Here is a 22,642-nt window from a genome sequence, read left to right on the forward strand (position 1 = left end):
ACTGATCAGAGAACCATGGAGATAGACAGTCTGGTAACTGATCAGAGAACCATGGAGATAGACAGTATGATAACTGATCAGAGAACCATGGAGATAGACAGTCTAATAACTGATCAGAGAACCATGGAGATAGACAGTATGGTAACTGATCAGAGAACCATGGAGATAGACAGTATGATAACTGATCAGAGAACCATGGAGATAGACAGTCTGATAACTGATCAGAGAACCATGGAGATAGACAGTATGATAACTGATCAGAGAACCATGGAGATAGACAGTATGGTAACTGATCAGAGAACCATGGAGATAGACAGTATGGTAACTGATCAGAGAACCATGGAGATAGACAGTATGATAACTGATCAGAGAACCATGGAGATAGACAGTCTGATAACTGATCAGAGAACCATGGAGATAGACAGTCTAATAACTGATCAGAGAACCATGGAGATAGACAGTATGATAACTGATCAGAGAACCATGGAGATAGACAGTATGATAACTGATCAGAGAACCATGGAGATAGACAGTCTGATAACTGATCAGAGAACCATGGAGATAGACAGTCTAATAACTGATCAGAGAACCATGGAGATAGACAGTATGATAACTGATCAGAGAACCATGGAGATAGACAGTATGATAACTGATCAGAGAACCATGGAGATAGACAGTCTGATAACTGATCAGAGAACCATGGAGATAGACAGTCTGGTAACTGATCAGAGAACCATGGAGATAGACAGTCTGGTAACTGATCAGAGAACCATGGAGATAGACAGTCTGGTAACTGATAAGAGAACCATGGAGATAGACAGTCTGATAACTGATCAGAGAACCATGGAGATAGACAGTCTGGTAACTGATCAGAGAACCACGGAGATAGACAGTCTGATAACTGATCAGAGAACCATGGAGATAGACAGTCTGGTAACTGATCAGAGAACCATGGAGATAGACAGTCTGGTAACTGATCAGAGAACCATGGAGATAGACAGTATGATAACTGATCAGAGAACCATGGAGATAGACAGTATGGTAACTGATCAGAGAACCATGGAGATAGACAGTATGATAACTGATCAGAGAACCATGGAGATAGACAGTCTAATAACTCATCTCCCTTTCATTCTTTTGTCAACCATAATTATTTATTTTTTAATGTTTTATTTGTGACGAGCTGGTTTGTATACAATCAGGCTGCAATAGCCTTCATACTGCACAAATATACAGCATGGAGCGTTGTGACGTATGTCTAGAATATCCCTGCAGGCCGATTGGATAGCCAGCCCTGGAGAAGTGAGTGGTCACGTGGGATAGGATAGTGAAGTGGCCAACCACAGGAGCCGCTGTGCCCCTCATCACCAGATCAAAGGACTAATTGACCCTTTGACACTCAACAGGGGAGTGGACAGACAGGACAAATGACAGATCTGTCTTCCTGCAGCAGTTCATTTCCTCCAGATGGAAATAGTCTGTGAACTATATTTGGAGAATGAAATTTCGATTTGTTTAAATTTTTTTACTGTCAAAAACTTCGTTTCCCGCCCGAATTAAGCACATTTATATCGATATATCGACTCGGTTTGTATCTAAATGTAAACAATTCGCAAATAATAGACATCCTTTTCGTTTGCAATAACACATTGACATTAATATCATGATAATTAATAGTGCAGTACAAAATCGTCAAAATCGAATAAATGTATCAAATAAAACAATGATTTGCTGATTTACAGCCCTGACTTCATAGGCCGCCAATGTGTGGGTCCTCACATTCACTACAGTGTGGTGGCAGAAAACACGGTAGACGCTCTGCTCCACAATATATGTGATCTCACTGTATCAATTCGTTATTGAACTATATCAGTGAGTGTGGTTGTGGTTGTGGTTGTGGTTGTGTTTTGGCCTGAGCCTGCCCTTCTCCATGGGGTCGTCTCTTCACTGCGATCTAAACCCGTCCGTCTGTTGTTGGAACTGACTGATTGACTAACGGAACATCTTGCACTCCCATTCAAACAGTGATGAGTCAATCCCTGTGTTAAATTCAAAGTGAAAACATAAAAGTAGCTGGCCTGTAAACGAAAGGGAAGAGCAATGATTCATGGAAAATAACGTTTGTGTCTTGTGTGTAACGGGAATCCACAAAAAAAATGCAAAGGCATAGAAATAATCAGGTTTAAGGAAAGATACATGAAAGCGCATCTAGTGTTTTTAAGTAATGTTCAAAACGGAAAAAATATGCTTACATTCAAACTGCTTCATTAAATTCATGTGATTTGACCACCTCGATCACATATGACCTGTACACTATTTCACAATGATTAGGCTACGTTCAACATTTATCAACTAGGCTACTTCTTCCAAAAAAAAACATGACTATTTCATAATGTCTTGCACATAATAACTATATTCATATCAGAAAGCACAACAGAATAAATATATACACGTTGATTTTAAATTGTTCGAATGTTTTAACAAACCGTCTTCTTGAACGTTCTGACAGGCATGGTAAATCTCCTGACACTCCCTTCAGGCCTTCGCTCATTGGTCATCTCAGATAACAGTCCGGGTAAAGACACGCCCACTGGAGCATCAGGCCTCTTTATATGCAGCCCAGAGGCCTGGTTGCGATCACGTCGCCAAGGGCAACCTCAGACTTCAGCTGTTAAAACCATACTGCGCCCCTTTGCAGTAGTCGCTGCGCTTTACCGTGGAACACGTTTATTCGGAGTGTTGGATCAAAACGTGCGCACTACAAATATTAGTAAATAGAAGACAGCTGAAGTGATCTCCGCCTAATCTATTGGGATTTTGGCAGAACAGAACAGAAGAGTCACCATGGAGTTGCCGGATATTCCTTTTCCTATAACCTCTCCAGATGACTTCTACGACGACCCTTGCTTCAACACCAGCGACATGCATTTCTTTGAGGACCTGGACCCGAGACTCGTTCATGTAGGTCTCCTCAAGCCGGACGACCACCATCACAAAGAGGACGAGCACATCCGGGCACCAAGTGGGCACCACCAGGCCGGCAGGTGCCTCCTGTGGGCCTGCAAAGCCTGCAAGAGGAAGACCACCAATGCTGATCGCAGGAAAGCGGCTACCATGCGGGAAAGAAGGCGACTGAGCAAGGTGAACGACGCCTTCGAGACACTGAAGAGATGTACGTCTACTAACCCAAACCAGAGGCTGCCCAAAGTAGATATCCTGCGGAATGCCATCAGCTATATTGAGTCTCTCCAAGGCCTGCTTCGTGGGGCCGGACAGGAGGGCAACTATTACCCGGTGATGGATCACTATAGCGGGGACTCGGATGCGTCCAGTCCCCGCTCCAACTGCTCAGACGGAATGGTGAGAAACTGAACTGTCAAGAATTACGCAAGAATTACGCATGAATATTTTTTAATCATATACGAGTGTTTGGTTGACACAAACATTAGCTGTTTTCAGTTTACTTATCGATATCATTGCTCTCTTTTAGATGGATTTCAATGGTCAGTCTTGTCCACCAAGACGGAGAAACAAGTATGATAGCACCTACTTCAACGAAGCACCAAATGGTAAGTGTTATTTCCAAGTAATCCACACTTATAAACAGCTTCAGAGCTACAGGTTACGATGACCAATTTGTCATAATTCCGGAGTCTGAAATGGAACACAACAACACGGTCAATGTTGAGTATATTTGACCCAGTATATAAAACTCTTTAATTATGAATAAACAACATTTTCGGTTTGCTGTGATGTGGTCACTTTATCTGACTTCATTTGATTAGATTTGATTGTCATCGTTTTCAAACTAATAGTAAAACCTGCTACTTGTAATAAAAACGTCAAATTAATTGTCATATTTTATTTCCAGATTCCAGACACAAGAAGAACTCTGTTATTTCCAGTTTGGACTGCCTGTCAAACATCGTGGAGCGCATCACCACGGATACCTCTGTCTGTCCCGCTGTTCAGGACGGTTCCGAGGGTAGTAGCCCCTGTTCTCCCGGGGATGGTTCCATAGCAAGTGAGAACGGAGCCCCCATCCCGTCCCCGATCAACTGCGTCCCCGCCTTACATGACCCAAACACCATCTACCAGGTGTTGTGAAGTCGGGTCGGTGGACTGCATACAGTAATTGTACATTCTTCAAAACACAACTTATTCCTTATGGGGAGAGAAAATGCCAAAGACTTGCCTAAGGTCGCTACAAGGCTACACACCAAAGAAGATCCGATGCCGGCTTTGAAAGACATTAAAAAATGACGGTGTCCGATTTCTTAAAGAACCCTTGGTCTACATTGGATAATGTGTGTGTGTGTGTGTGTGTGTGTGTGTGTGTGTGTGTGTGTGTGTGTGTGTGTGTGTGTGTGTGTGTGTGTGTGTGTGTGTGTGTGTGTGTGTGTGTGTGTGTGTGTGTGTGTGTGTGTGAATGTATGTGTGTGAATGTATTTATATTGTAGTAAACCTATGCTATTCTAAGATAGTACAAGTCTGAATTCATATAAACGGATACCATTCTATTTGTGATCGACATAATTTAATTCAATGGATTATCTGTAATATGAACATTTCCAGTTGGCAAAGCGGAAACGCCGGAGATAAATTCATTCGGAAAGTGAGGACCATTTTGTATATGTGTAAATAAGAGCTGCTTTGCAAAAAAAAAAAACACAAAAAAAACGAACAACACACAGGAAGTGTTTGTAATCATATTTAATGTTGCTCTTGGATTGTTTGTGTTAGATTTTTAACTTTATATTTATAATATCAAGAACAGAGTGAATTACATTTTAATAAATATATATTTATATATAGATTGCGTTTTCTATCATTATTTTTTCATTAACTAATTTTCGAAATGACATACCACTGTGCACGTGATATTAGGCGTACTATTTATAAAAGGATTGATTCAGCCTCGTAATTATACGCTCCATCCTTCTGATACCGAAATAACGGTATTTGAACACCACATTATCAGTAATATTGTTCACTAAAAACAACCCATTGATCAGCGACAGGTCGCCTGGCGGTTAACCGTGCTGCTGTGTTCCGGTCGAATTGGACCAATACACACGTTTTCTCTCTGTCAAATGTAGTTCATTTCATCTGATTGTCATAAGGTTCCAGGACATTGTCCTCACAGGGCATCTGAACACACAAAATACATGTGGATGATTTTCATAACGTTTTGGGTGTTTTATTTAACTTTTGTACACCTGCGGTGTTCCCGGTCAAAAATGACCGTTCATTATAAATGAATGGGTGAGACTACAAATAGTGTATAAAACTGAGTTCAGGCACATGTCCATTCATTAGATGGACACACTTCCTCTCCCAGACCCCCACATGCATGAGTGTTTGAGCACGCGCACGCACACACACACACACACCTCACTCCCCTTCTTGGTTTCCATGGCAACCCCCACGGGAACCTTTCCCCAATAGAATCTTTCCTCCACGGAACCACACCTGTTGGCATTCTCACAAACAATCACAACATTGTTTCAATAATATATAGAACTTTTTCGCAGCTCTGGTATTCTGTGGCAGCACAATGACCAAAACGATATACTGTATGTGGGGCTCTTGATCATATCTTTGATCATGGCACTGGTTAAACTTTGACACATATTAGTCTGTGATAAATAGCACAATATATTTAATCTGTGCATTTGTTATAGTCAAAATTATCCATACATTATGCTTTTTTTACTCACAAAGGAGTTGTATGAGCTCAGGTCAATGAGGCCTACAGGCCATAAATAGCAAATAGAAGTACAAAACTTGTAATGTTCACAAGAACTTAAATTGATAAAAAGATCTAACACAATATTAGGTGATAATATATCTATTATTATGGATTTATAATCAGCTATAATGGAGCGGTCATTTTGGACCGGAAACACAGAATTAATTAACATGAAACGAACACAACAGGAGGGTTAAGAGCGTTGGGCCAGTAACTGAAATACAGCTGGTTCAAACTCCGACATTCAAACTCCGAAATTAGCTTCTGCTAAATTATTTAAATGTAACATTAAACGAAAGCTATCACATTTTGGGGGATTTTGAGAAGTTGCATAGATTCTATTTTTTAGATTTGAGTTTTTATGGAATACATGATGACATTTAGCTAACGTGTATTTTCTATTTGACATGTTTCGCTGTTAGGTCTATCGAATAAGCCTACTTAAAAAAAACATTAGTATTTTTACAATTTCCGGGGTAATTTAATCTAGGTTTATGATTTTACAGATAACCTACAGTGAGTGATCTTACAAATTATCATAGAGAATTGATTTCATATTGATTTTGGATATCTGGATTCTAGAAAAAAAAATATTATTTGAAACTATTTGAAATCATGGAAGACTTGTAAACCCACCTGAGTTAGGCTACTGTCGCCTCACAAGAGTAGGCCCACCCAAACTATATTGCGCGATGTTAAAGTAAATAAGATGTGTTTTTTTGAGCTGAGAAAACAGTTAACACACAACAGCAACAGACACACATGAAGCGTCACTCTTTTTTATTTACAAAAAAAATACGATGACAACCTAACAGTCCGGTGTGAGAGGACAGGACATGAGAACCTAACAACAGTCCGCTGTGAGAGGACAGAACATGAGATGAATGCGACTGTGACAACATAATTCACATAACACGAAAGCAGACCGTAGGACATCCAGTGCATCTTGTCGGTTCCATGACGTGGGTCTAGCCGGGGTCTGGATGGCTGTTGCGGGCAGAGGCAGAGGCAGTTGTCCCTGCCGGTACAGAAGTGGGCAGCATGGCGGACGCACGCCGGTGCTGAGGCCTCTGAGGGCGGCGCAGTTTACTTTCTGCGGCGGGCTGCGGCTCCCTTCTTGCTGCTGCAATGCGTCAACAGTGCAAACACACGTCAGGGGTCCTGTTCTGTTATGTAGGTAATGCCCTCTAGTGTCAAGCATTGGCTTTAATTAAACAGCAGCCAATGACATAGTCCCATTGGTGAACCATAGTTATAATGTATGATTTATTTACATGTTTAGGATAACATACCACGTGTAAATTACAATATCCAAAATAGTCTATGGGCCCAACATTAATTCTGAGGTCAGGAGGCACTATTTTTACAACGTTATTACTACCGTGAGAGTAAATCCTATTTTAAAAGAAGCCTATCATACAAGGGGGAAAAAAGTTGTGTTTGATTTGATTATTTGTTCAAAATGTTGGCCTATCTTTAAGCTATCCCAGATAGAGTGTTATGTTCAGTTTGTTATTGTAAAACACAGGAGATGTTGTGTTCAGTATACTATTGTAAAACACAGGAGATGTCGTGTTCAGTTTGCTATTGTAAAACACAGTAGATGTTGTGTTCGGTATACTATTGTAAAACACAGTAGATGTTGTGTTCAGTTTGCTATTGTAAAACACAGTAGATGTTGTGTTCAGTTTGCTATTGTAAAACACAGGAGATGTCGTGTTCAGTTTGCTATTGTTAAACACAGTAGATGTTGTGTTCAGTTTGCTATTGTAAAACACAGTAGATGTTGTGTTCAGTTTGCTATTGTAAAACACAGTAGATGTTGTGTTCAGTTTGTTATTGTAAAACACAGTAGATGTCGTGTTCAGTTTGTTATTGTAAAACACAGTAGATGTTGTGTTCAGTTTGCTATTGTAAAACACAGTAGATGTTGTGTTCAGTTTGCTATTGTAAAACACAGTAGATGTCGTGTTCAGTTTGTTATTGTAAAACACAGTAGATGTCGTGTTCAGTTTGCTATTGTAAAACACAGTAGATGTTGTGTTCAGTTTGCTATTGTAAAACACAGTAGATGTTGTGTTCAGTTTGCTATTGTTAAACACAGTAGATGTTGTGTTCAGTTTGTTATTGTAAAACACAGTAGATGTCGTGTTCAGTTTGTTATTGTAAAACACAGTAGATGTCGTGTTCAGTTTGCTATTGTAAAACACAGTAGATGTTGTGTTCAGTTTGCTATTGTAAAACACAGTAGATGTTGTGTTCAGTTTGCTATTGTAAAACACAGTAGATGTCGTGTTCAGTTTGCTATTGTAAAACACAGTAGATGCCGTGTTCGGTATACTATTGTAAAACACAGTAGGATGTCATTTAGACCAGTGTCAGCTAGTTTTAGTCACACTCACACATTTAGATGTAGTTGACTGACCATGCTGCAATACAATGTCAAGCTAATGCCATACTTACCTCTGTTATATCAGATGGCAAACTATAGATATTTAAAGTGTCCCATCGAGACAAACCATCTCAGGGAGAGAACCATATACAGTAATACTATAAGTATATTATTTGTCATCCTTGAAGAATGAAAGTTCTCCACACATGACTCATCCACCCAGACTCAGACAGAAAGACTCATCCACCCAGACTCAGACAGAAAGACTCATCCACCCAGACTCAGACAGAAAGACTCATCCACCCAGACTCAGACAGAAAGACTCATCCACCCAGACTCAGACAGAAAGACTCATCCACCCAGACTCAGACAGAAAGACTCATCCACCCAGACTCAGACAGAAAGACTCATCCACCCAGACTCAGACAGAAAGACTCATCCACGCAGACTCAGACAGAAAGACTCATCCACCCAGACTCAGACAGAAAGACTCATCCACCACTCATCCAGACAGAAAGACTCATCCACCCAGACTCAGACAGAAAGACTCATCCACCCAGACTCAGACAGAAAGACTCATCCACGCAGACTCAGACAGAAAGACTCATCCACCCAGACTCAGACAGAAAGACTCATCCACCCAGACTCAGACAGAAAGACTCATCCACACAGACTCAGACAGAAAGACTCATCCACACAGACTCAGACAGACAGATAGCAAAGAAATTAAGACAACGAAATGAATGTGGGCTACAATGTTTGGTAGGCCAATGTTAAGAGCAATTTGTTCCCTTTTGATCAATCTTGAAGAATACTTGGACTAATTAAAGAGCAAGTGGTGAAATGTTCAACACTTCACGAGTACATCCAGTAGCTGGGGATGGTGTGGTGAAAGTACTTCCTGTTGATATATTATGGTGTTGAGACTCACTTCCTGTTGACATATTATAGTGTTGAGACTCACTTCCTATTGACATATTATAGCGTTGAGACTCACTTCCTATTGACATATTATAGCGTTAACCTCACTTCCTATTGACATATTATAGCGTTGAGACTCACTTCCTATTGACATATTATAGCGTTAACCTCACTTCCTATTGATATATTATAGCTTAACCTCACTTCCTATTGACATATTATAGCGTTGACCTCACTTCCTATTGACATATTATAGCGTTGACCTCACTTCCTAGTGACATATTATAGCGTTGACCTCACTTCCTATTGACATATTATAGCATTGACCTCACTTCCTATTGACCTATCATAGCGTTGACCTCACTTCCTATTGACCTATTATAGCGTTGACCTCACTTCCTATTGACATATTATAGCATTGACCTCACTTCCTATTGACATATTATAGCGTTGACCTCACTTCCTATTGACATATTATAGCCTTGACCTCACTTCCTTTGCCTCTGAAGCAGCCCTTACAGTACATGGACAACAACACAGAGCTATACGGTATAGAACTAGGTTTCTGATGTGGACGTTACAGTACTTCTCACTGTTGTATCACATGGTGATGATCATTTGATGGAACGGCTGTAGAGAAATGTTGTTTAAAAACCTCTCCTGTGGTACGGTCGAGACAAGTCACTCATTATTGACTAGTCTCGTAAGGTGGATGGTGTTTCAGGGGTTCAGCAATGGGATTATTTGAATGATTTTACTATGCACGACACTTCAGTGTTTTGCAATGGCCGACCATTTTTTTGCAAAAAACAAAATGTCCGCCTTGTAAACCTGTTCCAAGGAGATTTTGTGTGCTTCTTCGTACAACAGTCATGCCTTAGTGTTGTAGAAGTGAGCCGTATATTGTTGACCAACATAACTCTTTGTCAAGCCCCCCTTTATACGGGGCGGCAGGGTAGCCTAGCGGTTAGAGTGTTGGGCTAGTAACCGGAAGGTGACCCTGAACAGGCAGTTAACCAGGCAGTTCCTAGGCCGTCATTGAAAATAAGAATTTGACTTGCCGAGTTAAATAAAGGTTAAAAAAATACAAATAAATACCTCTGACCAGAATTAAAGTGGTATGACGATGCCTTTCATTAGTCATTATTAGGACATGCATCAGATCAGATTATCATACTGTCTGTCTCTGAGGAGTGGAGAGAGTGGGTTTTGGTCCCAAAATGGCACCCTATTCACTATATAGTGCACTACTTTCTATCGGAACCCTATGGGCCCTGGTCAAAATTAGTGCACTATATTCGGAATAGGGTTCCAACAGGCAGACAATGACTGGGAGAGAATTCTGAGGGAGTGGGAGGCAGTACTTACTGTTTCTGAAGCTCATCAATACGATTTCTGAGAGAGATGACCTGAAAACAACACATGAGCGTGTTTAAACCAATCAGAAGCAGCAGGGAGGGAGGTTGCCAGTGGGCGTTACATTTGACCCATGACCTCTGGGTCATTAGCGTCACCTTTGAAGAGACAGCAGCAGTCCTGTTGGAACGACCTGTTGGGCTGAGGTGGGGAAACCAAGACTAGTCTCACAGACACACATACCCACTACAGCGCTAGTGGACTAGTGTCTGGATCGGCACAGTCAATATCTTCACAAGGGTTTGTCGTTGATCTGATGTCATTAAATCACAGGAGGGGACGACGGCTCACACTAATAATGACCGGAAAGGAGCGAATGAAATGGCACCAAACACGTTTCATCAATCACGTGTGTTTAATGTATTTGATTTCAATCCAACCATCTTACCATCCTCCCATTACCACAATTTCCTCCCCAATTAAAGTGTTGGACCAGTTACCGAAAGGTTGCAAGATCAAATCCCCGAGCTGACAAGGTAAAAATCTGAACAAGGCAGTTAACCCACATAAGAATTTGTTCTTAACTGACTTGCCGAGTTAAAAAAAGGTTAAAAAAAAGTCTCAAAACCCCTTTGTCTCACCATCTGGTGAATCTACCTACCACTGATGTAACAGTAAGAAAGGCCCTTTGTCTCACCATCTGGTGAATCTACCTACCACTGATGTAACAGTGAGAAAACCCCTTTGTCTCACCATCTGGTGAATCTACCTACCACTGATGTAACAGTTAGAAAACCCCTTTGTCTCACCATCTGGTGAATCTACCTTCCACTGATGTAACAGTAAGAAACCCCTTTGTCTCACCATCTGGTGAATCTACCTTCCACTGATGTAACAGTAAGAAACCCCCTTTGTCTCACCATCTGGTGAATCTACCTTCCACTGATGTAACAGTGAGAAAACCCCTTTGTCTCACCATCTGGTGAATCTACCTTCCACTGATGTAACAGTGAGAAAACCCCTTTGTCTCACCATCTGGTGAATCTACCTTCCACTGATGTAACAGTAAGGGCCGGTTTACCAGACACAAATTAAGCCTAGTCCTGGTATAAAAATCCAGATCAATTGAGAATCTTCAGTTACACTTGTCTGGGAAACTGACCCTAAATGTATAATTAGCCTGTGTGTGCACAAAGTTGATCATTGTAATAATAACTTGTTTTTGCCTGAAACATGGTTTTCAGCATTGCCCTAATCGCCCAACATCATTGCCCGACCTCACTAATGCTCTTGTGACTGAATGTAAGCAAGTCCCCGCAGCAAGATTCCAACATTTAGCGGAAAGTCTTCCCAGAAGAGTGGAGGCTGTTATAGCAGCAATGTTCCAACATCTAGTGGAAAGCCTTCCCAGAAGAGTGGAGGCTGTTATAGCAGCAATGTTCCAACATCTAGTAGAAAGCCTTCCCAGAAGAGTGGAGGCTGTTATAGCAGCAATGTTCCAACATCTAGTGGAAAGCCTTCCCAGAAGAGTGGAGGCTGTTATAGCAGCAATGTTCCAACATCTAGTGGAAAGCCTTCCCAGGAGAGTGGAGGCTGTTATAGCAGCAATGTTCCAACATCTAGTGGAAAGCCTTCCCAGAAGAGTGGAGGCTGTTATAGCAGCAATGTTCCAACATCTAGTGTAAAGCCTTCCCAGAAGAGTGGATGCTGTTACAGCAGCAATGTTCCAACATCTAGTGGAAAGCCTTCCCAGAGGAGTGGAGGCTGTTATAGCAGCAATGTTCCAACATCTAGTGGAAAGCCTTCCCAGAAGAGTGGAGGCTGTTATAGCAGCAATGTTCCAACATCTAGTGGAAAGCCTTCCCAGAAGAGTGGAGGCTGTTATAGCAGCAATGTTCCAACATCTAGTGTAAAGCCTTCCCAGAAGAGTGGAGGCTGTTACAGCAGCAATGTTCCAACATCTAGTGGAAAGCCTTGCCAGAAGAGTGGAGGCTGTTATAGCATCAAAGGGAGGGGACCAACTCCATATTAATGACCATGATTGTGGAATGAGATGTTCGATGAGCAGGTGTCCACATACTTTTGGCCACGTAGTGTATGTATCTACTACAGATTTCCCCTTCAAATTATGTGGACAGAGAAAAAAAAATGAATATATATATATATATATATATATATATATATATATATATATATATATATATATATATATATATGTATACTTTTTTATTGTATTAAAAAAATACTTAATTGAAAAGTGAATTGACTCCAACCCTACTGTATAATACCGGTCATTTTGCATAGTATCTCTATGGAAGAAGCACAAGAAAAAAGAAAATGTACAAAAATCACTCACCTCATACTTCTGCCTCTTGAGTTTCTCAATGTGTTCGTACTTCTCAGATTCCAGTTGGTGCATCCATTCCCATAGATCCTTGGCCTTGTCCCTGCAAAGGACAACACATTCAGGAGGTTGGCTCAAAAACGGCACATTTCTGCGATCTGAAAATGACAACAGCGAAAGGAAGTATTGTAATAGTCTAGCGATGTCTACAAGGAATATTCTAGTTCCTCTACAACTGTGTCAAAGGGCTCAGGTTCAGAACTCTGCCTCCTTTGACTAACACAGAAACAGATATATCCACGCTCCCACCGAAACTAATATCTTACTTTAGCTTGTCCTCGTTCAGATGGTCGATGTTGAGAGGTTTACGTCGCTCCGCCAGGATCTTCTTCTTCTTCTCTCTCTCAGTCTGCTTCTTACCTCCTCTCTTAGTGTCGGCCTGGGGAGGTGACAGAGCAACGGCAACAGGTTCAGAGACACACACACATAGGGAATATAGCCTGGCTGCCCATCCACATCACTCAGGCCCAACGCCACGGCCGCTAATGTTTCTTCTGGATCTCTTTGAGTAAGCGAACACATTCTGACCCGTTCTGATTGGTCCCAGAAACCGATGGGTTGGGACAGAGCTGGCCTACACGGATAAATGAATCGTGTCATGTTTGACGTCAGCACAAACGACTTCTAGGACGGCAGGTTCAGACAGGTGAATGGGCCGATCGATAGAACAACGTAATTAAATTTAGGATGAGTCGTCAGGCGATGGGAAATAAGGGTGGGGCCATTTCAGATTTCGTCTAGATCTGTGTTGAACAAGAGGTTCAGAGCTTCAGCTCATGTTGACAAACCATCTGTATCTTCAATCATGTGACGTCTCTCTCTCTCATTATCTTTCAATCATGTTACGTTGTTATGTGATGCGTGTCATTTCATGGAACCAACTAGGACTGAAGCATCCACTAATTAAACGTTAAAACGTGTTTCCAGAAGAACAGGTTGGCTGTGATGAAGATAGGTCTATGTTTTTCAAAGAAGTACACTCTATATGTAGGGAACGAGGTAGTACACTCTATATGTAGGGAACAAGGTAATGCACTCCCGAATGGTGCAGCGGTCTAAGGCACTGTATCGCAGCCATCACTACAGACCCGGGTTCAATTCCAGGCTGTTTCAGAACTGGCCGTGATTGGAAGTCCCATAGGGTGGTGCACAATAGGCTCCAGCATCATCTGGGTTATGGTTTGGCCTGGGTGGGCCGTCATTGTAAATAAGAATTAGCTCTTAATTGACTTGTCTAGTTAAATAAAATAATAAGTAGGAAACGAGGAGCATTTTGAGAGGCCCTGGATTTGTGTTTAGCGTGGTGTGTGTGTGGAGGTCACCTGACCTTCTGCAGTGAGCTGCTATAGCTGGAGCCCATGTTGGTCAGAGCTGACTTCTTCTTAGCGTCATCGTCAGCCTTTCTCCTTTGATCCATCTCCTCCTTCTTCAGCCTCTCCTCCTGTGCAAACACCCACAACACCCACATTAAGCAACAACAACACCCACAACACCCACATTAAGCAACCACAACACCCACATTAAGTAACCACAACACCCACATTAAGTAACCACAACACCCACATTAAGCAACCACAACACCCACATTAAGTAACCACAACACCCACGTTAAGTAACCACAACACCCACATTAAGTAACCACAACACCCACGTTAAGTAACCACAACACCCACGTTAAGTAACCACAACGCCCACGTTAAGCAACCACAACACCCACGTTAAGTAACCACAACACCCACATTAAGTAACCACAACGCCCACGTTAAGTAACCACAACACCGACGTTAAGTAACCACAACACCCACATTAAGTAACCACAACGCCCACGTTAAGTAACCACAACACCCACGTTAAGTAACCACAACACCCACGTTAAGTAACCACAACGCCCACGTTAAGTAACCACAACACCCACGTTAAGTAACCACAACACCCACATTAAGTAACCACAACACCCACATTAAGTAACCACAACGCCCACGTTAAGTAACCACAACACCCACGTTAAGTAACCACAACACCCACAACACCCACAACACCCACGTTAAGCAACCACAACAGCCACGTTAAGTAACCACAACACCCACATTAAGTAACCACAACACCCACGTTAAGTAACCACAACACCCACGTTAAGTAACCACAACACCCACAACACCCACAACACCCACGTTAAGCAACCACAACAGCTACGTTAAGTAACCACAACACCCACATTAAGTAACCACAACGCCCACGTTAAGTAACCACAACACCCACGTTAAGTAACCACAACACCCACGTTAAGTAACCACAACACCCACAACACCCACAACACCCACGTTAAGCAACCACAACAGCCACGTTAAGTAACCACAACACCCACATTAAGTAACCACAACACCCACGTTAAGTAACCACAACACCCACGTTAAGTAACCACAACACCCACAACACCCACAACACCCACGTTAAGCAACCACAACAGCTACGTTAAGTAACCACAACACCCACATTAAGTAACCACAACACCCACATTAAGTAACCACAACGCCCACGTTAAGTAACCACAACACCCACGTTAAGCAACCACAACACCCACATTAAGTAACCACAACACCCACATTAAGTAACCACAACACCCACAACACCCACGTTAAGCAACCACAACACCCACGTTAAGCAACCACAACACCCACATTAAGTAACCACAACACCCACGTTAAGTAACCACAACACCCACGTTAAGTAACCACAACACCCACAACACCCACAACACCCACGTTAAGCAACCACAACACCCACATTAAGTAACCACAACACCCACATTAAGTAACCACAACACCCACGTTAAGTAACCACAACACCCACAACACCCACAACACCCACGTTAAGCAACCACAACACCCACATTAAGTAACCACAACACCCACGTTAAGTAACCACAACGCCCACGTTAAGTAACCACAACACCCACGTTAAGTAACCACAACACCCACAACACCCACAACACCCACGTTAAGCAACCACAACAGCCACGTTAAGTAACCACAACACCCACATTAAGTAACCACAACACCCACGTTAAGTAACCACAACACCCACATTAAGTAACCACAACGCCCACGTTAAGTAACCACAACGCCCACGTTAAGTAACCACAACACCCACGTTAAGTAACCACAACACCCACAACACCCACAACGCCCACGTTAAGTAACCACAACGCCCACGTTAAGTAACCACAACACCCACGTTAAGTAACCACATGTTGGTAAAAAACAACAACAACTTAAAGTGCATGCTGAATTCATGTGTTTGCCTGCAGAGTTAAGGCTATACAGACCTCACGTCTGGCCTGGCGTTCCTTGTCCTTCTCAGTGCGTACCCTCTGGATCTCAGCCCTCTCTGACCTGCGTTTCTCCTGGGAGGAATAGAACCACAGACACAGTTGTTTACCGGTCTGACACCAGAACACATGGTTTACTGTAGCCTTGTTACTTGGGCTAAGAGATAGGTTGTTTACCGGTCTGACACCAGAACACATGGTTTACTGTAGCCTTGTTACTTGGGCTAAGAGATAGGTTGTTTACCGGTCTGACACCAGAACACATGGTTTACTGTAGCCTTGTTACTTGGGCTAAGAGATAGGTTGTTTACCGGTCTGACACCAGAACACATGGTTTACTGTAACCTTGTTACTTGGGCTAAGAGATAGGTTGTTTACTGGTCTGACACCAGAACACATGGCTTACTGTAGCCTTGTTACTTGGGCTAAGAGATAGGTTGTTTACTGGTCTGCCACCAGAACACATGGTTTACTGTAGCCTTGTTACTTGGGCTAAGAGATAGGTTGTTTACTGGTCTGACACCAGAACACATGGTTTACTGTAGCCTTGTTACCTGGGCTAAGAGATAGGTTGTTTACAGGTCTGCCACCAGAACACATGGTTTACTGTAGCCTTGTTACCTGGGCTAAGAGATAGGTTGTTTACAGGTCTGACACCAGAACACATGGTTTACTGTAGCCTTGTTACTTGGGCTAAGAGATAGGTTGTTTACTGGTCTGACACCAGAACACATGGTTTACTGTAGCCTTGTTACCTGGGCTAAGAGATAGGTTGTTTACAGGTCTGCCACCAGAACACATGGTTTACTGTAGCCTTGTTACTTGGGCTCAGAGATAGGTTGTTTACAGGTCTGACACCAGAACACATGGTTTACTGTAGCCTTGTTACTTGGGCTAAGAGATAGGTTGTTTACAGGTCTGCCACCAGAACACATGGTTTACTGTAGCCTTGTTACCTGGGCTAAGAGATAGGTTGTTTACCGGTCTGACACCAGAACACATGGTTTACTGTAGCCTTGTTACTTGGGCTCAGAGATAGGTTGTTTACTGGTCTGACACCAAAACACATGGTTTACTGTAGCCTTGTTACTTGGGCTCAGAGATAGGTTGTTTACCGGTCTGACACCAAAACACATGGTTTACTGTAGCCTTGTTACCTGGGCTAAGAGATAGGTTGTTTACCGGTCTGACACCAGAACACATGGTTTACTGTAGCCTTGTTACCTGGGCTAAGAGATAGGTTGTTTACAGGTCTGACACCAGAACACATGGTTTACTGTAGCCTTGTTACTTGGGCTAAGAGGTATGTTGTTTACCGGTCTGACACCAGAACACATGGTTTACTGTAGCCTTGTTACCTGGGCTAAGAGATAGGTTGTTTACCGGTCTGACACCAGAACACATGGTTTACTGTAGCCTTGTTACTTGGGTTAAGAGATAGGTTGTTTACAGGTCTGACACCAGAACACATGGTTTACTGTAGCCTTGTTACTTGGGCTAAGAGATAGGTTGTTTACTGGTCTGACACCAGAACACATGGTTTACTGTAGCCTTGTTACTTGGGCTAAGAGATAGGTTGTTTACTGGTCTGACACCAGAACACATGGTTTACTGTAGCCTTGTTACTTGGGCTAAGAGATAGGTTGTTTACCGGTCTGACACCAGAACACATGGTTTACTGTAGCCTTGTTACTTGGGCTAAGAGATAGGTTGTTTACCGGTCTGACACCAGAACACATGGTTTACTGTAGCCTTGTTACTTGGGCTAAGAGATATGTTGTTAGGCCACCAGAACACATGGTTTACTGTAGCCTTGTTATTTGGGCTAAAGGATTGGAATTAAGTTCTAGAAGTTCTTCAAGACAGAAGCCCAAAATTCTCAAAAGGTCAACATGGATCTATGTATCAGTTTGGGCTCCATTCCGCAAGTCAAGCATAGTTTCTAATCCTGAATTTATACCTGGTTCTACCAGGGTTAAGGTCAATTCCATTTCAATTCCAGTCAATTCAGAACGTTAACCAAATCACAACTCCAATTCCAAATGTTCCTAATTGAAAAGAGTGGAAGAAGAATTGTAGTTGTAATTGCAGAGTACTTCCTGAATGGTCCGCAATTGAAATGGATTTGACTCCCAGACCCTGGTATGTACACCTGTGTTTACAGCTGTAAAGGCGAGGTAATAACAGCTCACAATTCTGGACTTGAGGGCGATAAGCTCCTCCTCCTCCTTCTTCCTGTTCTCAAAATGGACGTCGATCAGCCCCTGCAGCTCCATCAGGTCTTTGTTCTGACGCTTCTTATGGAGGTCCTGTTAAAACAACAAAGTTAGAGAGAGATTACAGTTAGAAAGAGATTACAGCTAGAGAGAGATTACAGTTACAAAGAGATTACAGTTAGATAGAGATTACAGTTAGAAAGAGATTACAGCTGGAGAGAGATTACAGTTAGAAAGAGATTACAGCTGGAGAGAGATTACAGTTAGAGAGAGATTACAGCTGGAGAGAGATTACAGTTACAAAGAGATTACAGTTAGAGAGAGATTACAGTTAGAAATAGATTACAGCTGGAGAGAGATTACAGTTAGGAAGAGATTACAGCTGGAGAGAGATTACAGTTAGAGAGAGATTACAGCTGGAGAGAGATTACAGTTACAAAGAGATTACAGTTAGAGAGAGATTACAGTTAGAAATAGATTACAGCTGGAGAGAGATTACAGTTAGGAAGAGATTACAGTTAGAGAGATATTACAGTTAGAAAGAGATTACAGCTAGAGAGAGATTACAGTTACATGATGACTCCTTGCTGTCCCCAGTCCACCTGGCCGTGCTGCTGCTCCAGTTTCAACTGTTCTGCCTTATTATTATTCGACCATGCTGGTCATTTATGAACATTTGAACATCTTGGCCATGTTCTGTTATAATCTCTACCCGGCACAGCCAGAAGAGGACTGGCCACCCCACATAGCCTGGTTCCTCTCTAGATTTCTTCCTAGGTTTTGGCCTTTCTAGGGAGTTTTTCCTAACCACCGTGCTTCTACACCTGCATTGCTTGCTGTTTGGGGTTTTAGGCTGGGTTTCTGTACAGCACTTTGAGATATCAGCTGATGTACGAAGGGCTATATAAATAAATTTGATTTGATTTGATTTGATTTGATTTGAGAGAGATTACAGTTAGAGAGAGATTACAGCTAGAGAGAGATTACAGTTAGAAAGAGATTACAGCTAGAGAGAGATTACAGTTAGAAAGAGATTACAGTTAGAAAGAGATTACAGTTAGAGAGAGATTACATCTAGAGAGAGATTACAGTTAAAGATAGATTACAGTTAGAGAGAGATTACAGCTAGAGAGAGATTACAGTTAGAAAGAGATTACAGCTAGAAAGAGATTACAGCTAGAGAGAGATTACAATTAGAGAGAGATTACAGTTAGAGAGAGATTACAGTTAGAAAGAGATTACAGCTAGAGAGAGATTACAGCTAGAGAGAGATTACAGTTAGAGAGAGATTACAGTTAGAGAGAGATTACAGCTAGAGAGAGATTACAGTTAGAAAGAGATTACAGTTAGAGAGAGATTACAGTTAGAGAGAGATTACAGTTAGAGAGAGATTACAGCTAGAGAGAGATTACAGCTAGATATAGATTACAGTTAGAGAGAGATTACAGCTATAGAGAGATTACAGATAGAGTGAGATTACAGTTAGAGAGAGATTACAGCTAGAGAGAGATTACAGTTAGAAAGAGATTACAGCTAGAGAGAGATTACAGTTAGAGAGAGATTACAGCTAGAGAGAGATTACAGTTAGAGAGAGATTACAGATAGAAAGAGATTACAGCTAGAGAGAGATTACAGTTAGAGAGAGATTACAGTTAGAAAGAGATTACAGCTGGAGAGAGATTACAGCTAGAGAGAGATTACAGTTAGAGAGAGATTACAGTTAGAGAGAGATTACAGCTAGAGAGAGATTACAGTTAGAGAGAGATTACAGTTAGAGAGAGATTACAGTTAAAAGAGATTACAGCTAGAGAGAGATTACAGTTAGAGTGAGATTACAGTTAGAGAGAGATTACAGTTAGAGAGAGATTACAGTTAGAGAGAGATTACAGCTAGAGAGAGATTACAGTTAGAGAGAGATTACAGCTAGAGAGAGATTACAGTTAGAGAGAAATTACAGTTAGAGAGAGATTACAGTTAGAGAGAGATTACAGTTAGAGAGAGATTACAGTTAGAGAGAGATTACAGCTAGAGAGAGATTACAGTTAGAAAGAGATTACAGCTAGAGAGAGATTACAGTTAGAGAGAGATTACAGCTAGAGAAAGATTACAGTTAGAGAGAGATTACAGTTAGAGAGAGATTACAGTTAGAGAGAGATGACCTCAAGTGTTGTATCACTGTACCAGTCCTAAACTGTTGCTTTCTTTTGGCTAAGAATGTTTTAGTTCAGGAAACAGGATTAAAGAGAAACGATTTATAATGTACTTACGTCAAAGTCCACCTTCTCGCCATCAGGGACCTTAGGGACTCTATGGAATGTCAAAAGATGCCACGTAAGTTTTATCTAATGCTTTTAGGACAACGCAGCAAAATTCACCTGGTTCCGGAGCTGCCACTGTTGGCTCTGTCCTTATAAAACATTTAGCATACAAGCTACAGGGTTACAAGCATGTGGAAGCCAGGGTTCTGGACTTCCGGTTAGAATGCAGTTTCAATTCAGTCAATTCACCAAGTAAACTGAAATTCTAGCGAATTCCAATTCGTTCAATTCCTCCTTCACTTGTTTTTGTAATTGTAATTTCGGTTTCCTTCCTGAATGGATCAACTTGATACCAACCCTGATGAACACACATACACAGCTTGAACTGGTTGGTTTGACATGAATGTTGGATAGAAGTTCTACTCACTTGAACTTGGGCTTCTCCTCTGTTCGGTAGGAACATCGTAAAAGTGGGGGAAGAATATATTACAGCGTTAGAGATGTCACATACCAGTGACAAAGATCTCAAGCAACAGACCCAAAATGGAGGTTCAGTTAATCAAGGGGACATATCCGTGTGGACGCACTTCGTGTCACATCTCTGGGCCGGAGTTTCAGGCTGCTTTTATTAACTTATAAAAATAATAACTCATTAATATTATAATAGGAAAAGTAAACCGTTTGCAGGTTTTACTTTCAATTTCACGATGTTAATGTGGTATGTGTTAGTGAAAAAAAGCTGTTTAACATGTATAATAACAGATATGTACAGTGTAGGTGCTTGTAAAGGATGAGTAGGACAAGAGTCAAACTTTACTATTCACTATGTAGGATCTCTATGCTATTTAGGACTTCCATTCTCTTTTCTTCTTCTTCATTAGAACTACTTCATTGTCAGAATCAGACTCTTTCTACGATCCAAGACTGACTTCTGTACTTGGATGATACAAGTTAATTCTATTCCAAAAGTCAAGTTGGTGATAGAAATATTTATTAAAATCAGAAACATCGTTGACATTGCGATTAGATTTTGGCTTGACTTTCACACTCAAACAGGTAGAAACCACAAGCAAAGCAACAGCAACACTCTAGCAGTCAGAGAAATACAAAGTACCATCTTGTTCTCCTTCCTCGACTGGTTTGGCAGAATGTCGTGCAGGAAGAGAAGCAGACAAAGCAGACATGAACATAGGAGTCACTGCAGCATTTCATATCCCGTCACCCTTTCTCACGCTGTCACAACAGGTCTGTTTGCTGTCATTTCTCATATAGGCCACTCAGGCCGTAGTTTCGCGTGACAGACTATTCACGTGAGATTTGGTTCTTGGTTCCCGAGATTACTCAGGCCTTAACTTTCATTAATTTGTTGCGAGTATAGGGGAAAGATATTTAGCAGGAGACTAAATTTGGGCAGTGTTTTGCTACTGGAGCACGTGGACTCATGGACAGGGTCTCTTTCTCCAGTCTTGCTATAGCGTAAACCGCCTGAACTGGGAGAGGAGACTGACACAGTGCAGTCTGTCCAATCAGAAGTACACATACAACTTTAAGAACTTGAGTACACATACCTTCCTCTTCATAGGCCTCTGCATGCAGCAAACATCCAAAGCAAGAGCAGAATAGATATCATGATTAGTGATATATACTGTACATAAGCTCAGGACAAGCTGTCGGTGCCTGCTAGGGTTGCAAAGTTCCGGAAAGTTCCAGAAATCTTCCAATGGGATTTCTGAAGAAGAAAACTGGAAATTCCCAGAAATTCCCAGAAGTTTACAACCCTGGTGCCTGCTAGCATATTCAGTACACATTCAGTTGACTAGGCACAGCTCTGCAGAACATTCACTCACCCAAATTGAGGTGTTTATGACCAGTGTAATACACTATACATTACAGTAAATGTGGCCAGAAGTGCACTTCAAGAAAACAGGTAAATATGAATATGAACTATAACAATAAATAATTGATATACAGTATTAAATTAAATAACACCCCAATGTGAGAGATAAACAAGTTGT

General features: G+C 41.6%; 2 protein-coding genes across 7 annotated transcripts in view; one reads left to right on the forward strand and one right to left on the reverse strand.

The window, feature by feature from the left end:
* The first annotated feature begins 2,655 nt into the window (after window positions 1-2,655).
* LOC135553327 (myoblast determination protein 1 homolog 1) lies at window positions 2,656-4,315 on the forward strand. Its single transcript, XM_064985486.1, has 3 exons — window positions 2,656-3,360; window positions 3,491-3,569; window positions 3,872-4,315. Exons 1-3 carry the CDS (start codon window positions 2,845-2,847, stop codon window positions 4,105-4,107), a joined length of 831 nt encoding a protein of 276 aa, XP_064841558.1. The 5' UTR covers window positions 2,656-2,844; the 3' UTR covers window positions 4,108-4,315.
* Window positions 4,316-6,517: 2,202 nt separating this feature from the next.
* tnnt3b (troponin T type 3b (skeletal, fast)) overlaps window positions 6,518-22,642 on the reverse strand; it is a 32,773-nt gene continuing 16,648 nt past the window's right edge. For 3 of the 6 annotated variants that reach the window (XM_064986881.1, XM_064986867.1, XM_064986861.1), the window contains 11 exons: window positions 22,196-22,213; window positions 21,742-21,762; window positions 21,055-21,073; window positions 20,637-20,676; window positions 18,346-18,462; window positions 16,151-16,228; window positions 14,153-14,266; window positions 13,092-13,204; window positions 12,778-12,868; window positions 10,434-10,474; window positions 6,518-6,875 (listed from right to left, as the gene is read on the reverse strand). In XM_064986881.1, the coding sequence (XP_064842953.1) occupies window positions 6,839-6,875; window positions 10,434-10,474; window positions 12,778-12,868; window positions 13,092-13,204; window positions 14,153-14,266; window positions 16,151-16,228; window positions 18,346-18,462; window positions 20,637-20,676; window positions 21,055-21,073; window positions 21,742-21,762; window positions 22,196-22,213 (689 nt within the window). In that variant the 3' untranslated portion in view covers window positions 6,518-6,838. The remainder of the gene's footprint in view (window positions 6,876-10,433; window positions 10,475-12,777; window positions 12,869-13,091; window positions 13,205-14,152; window positions 14,267-16,150; window positions 16,229-18,345; window positions 18,463-20,636; window positions 20,677-21,054; window positions 21,074-21,741; window positions 21,763-22,195; window positions 22,214-22,642) is intronic. The other 3 variants (XM_064986889.1, XM_064986870.1, XM_064986877.1) reach the window with 2 other exon arrangements.

Source organism: Oncorhynchus masou, chromosome 2 (genome assembly GCF_036934945.1).
Source record: "Oncorhynchus masou masou isolate Uvic2021 chromosome 2, UVic_Omas_1.1, whole genome shotgun sequence".
Taxonomy (NCBI): domain Eukaryota; kingdom Metazoa; phylum Chordata; class Actinopteri; order Salmoniformes; family Salmonidae; genus Oncorhynchus; species Oncorhynchus masou.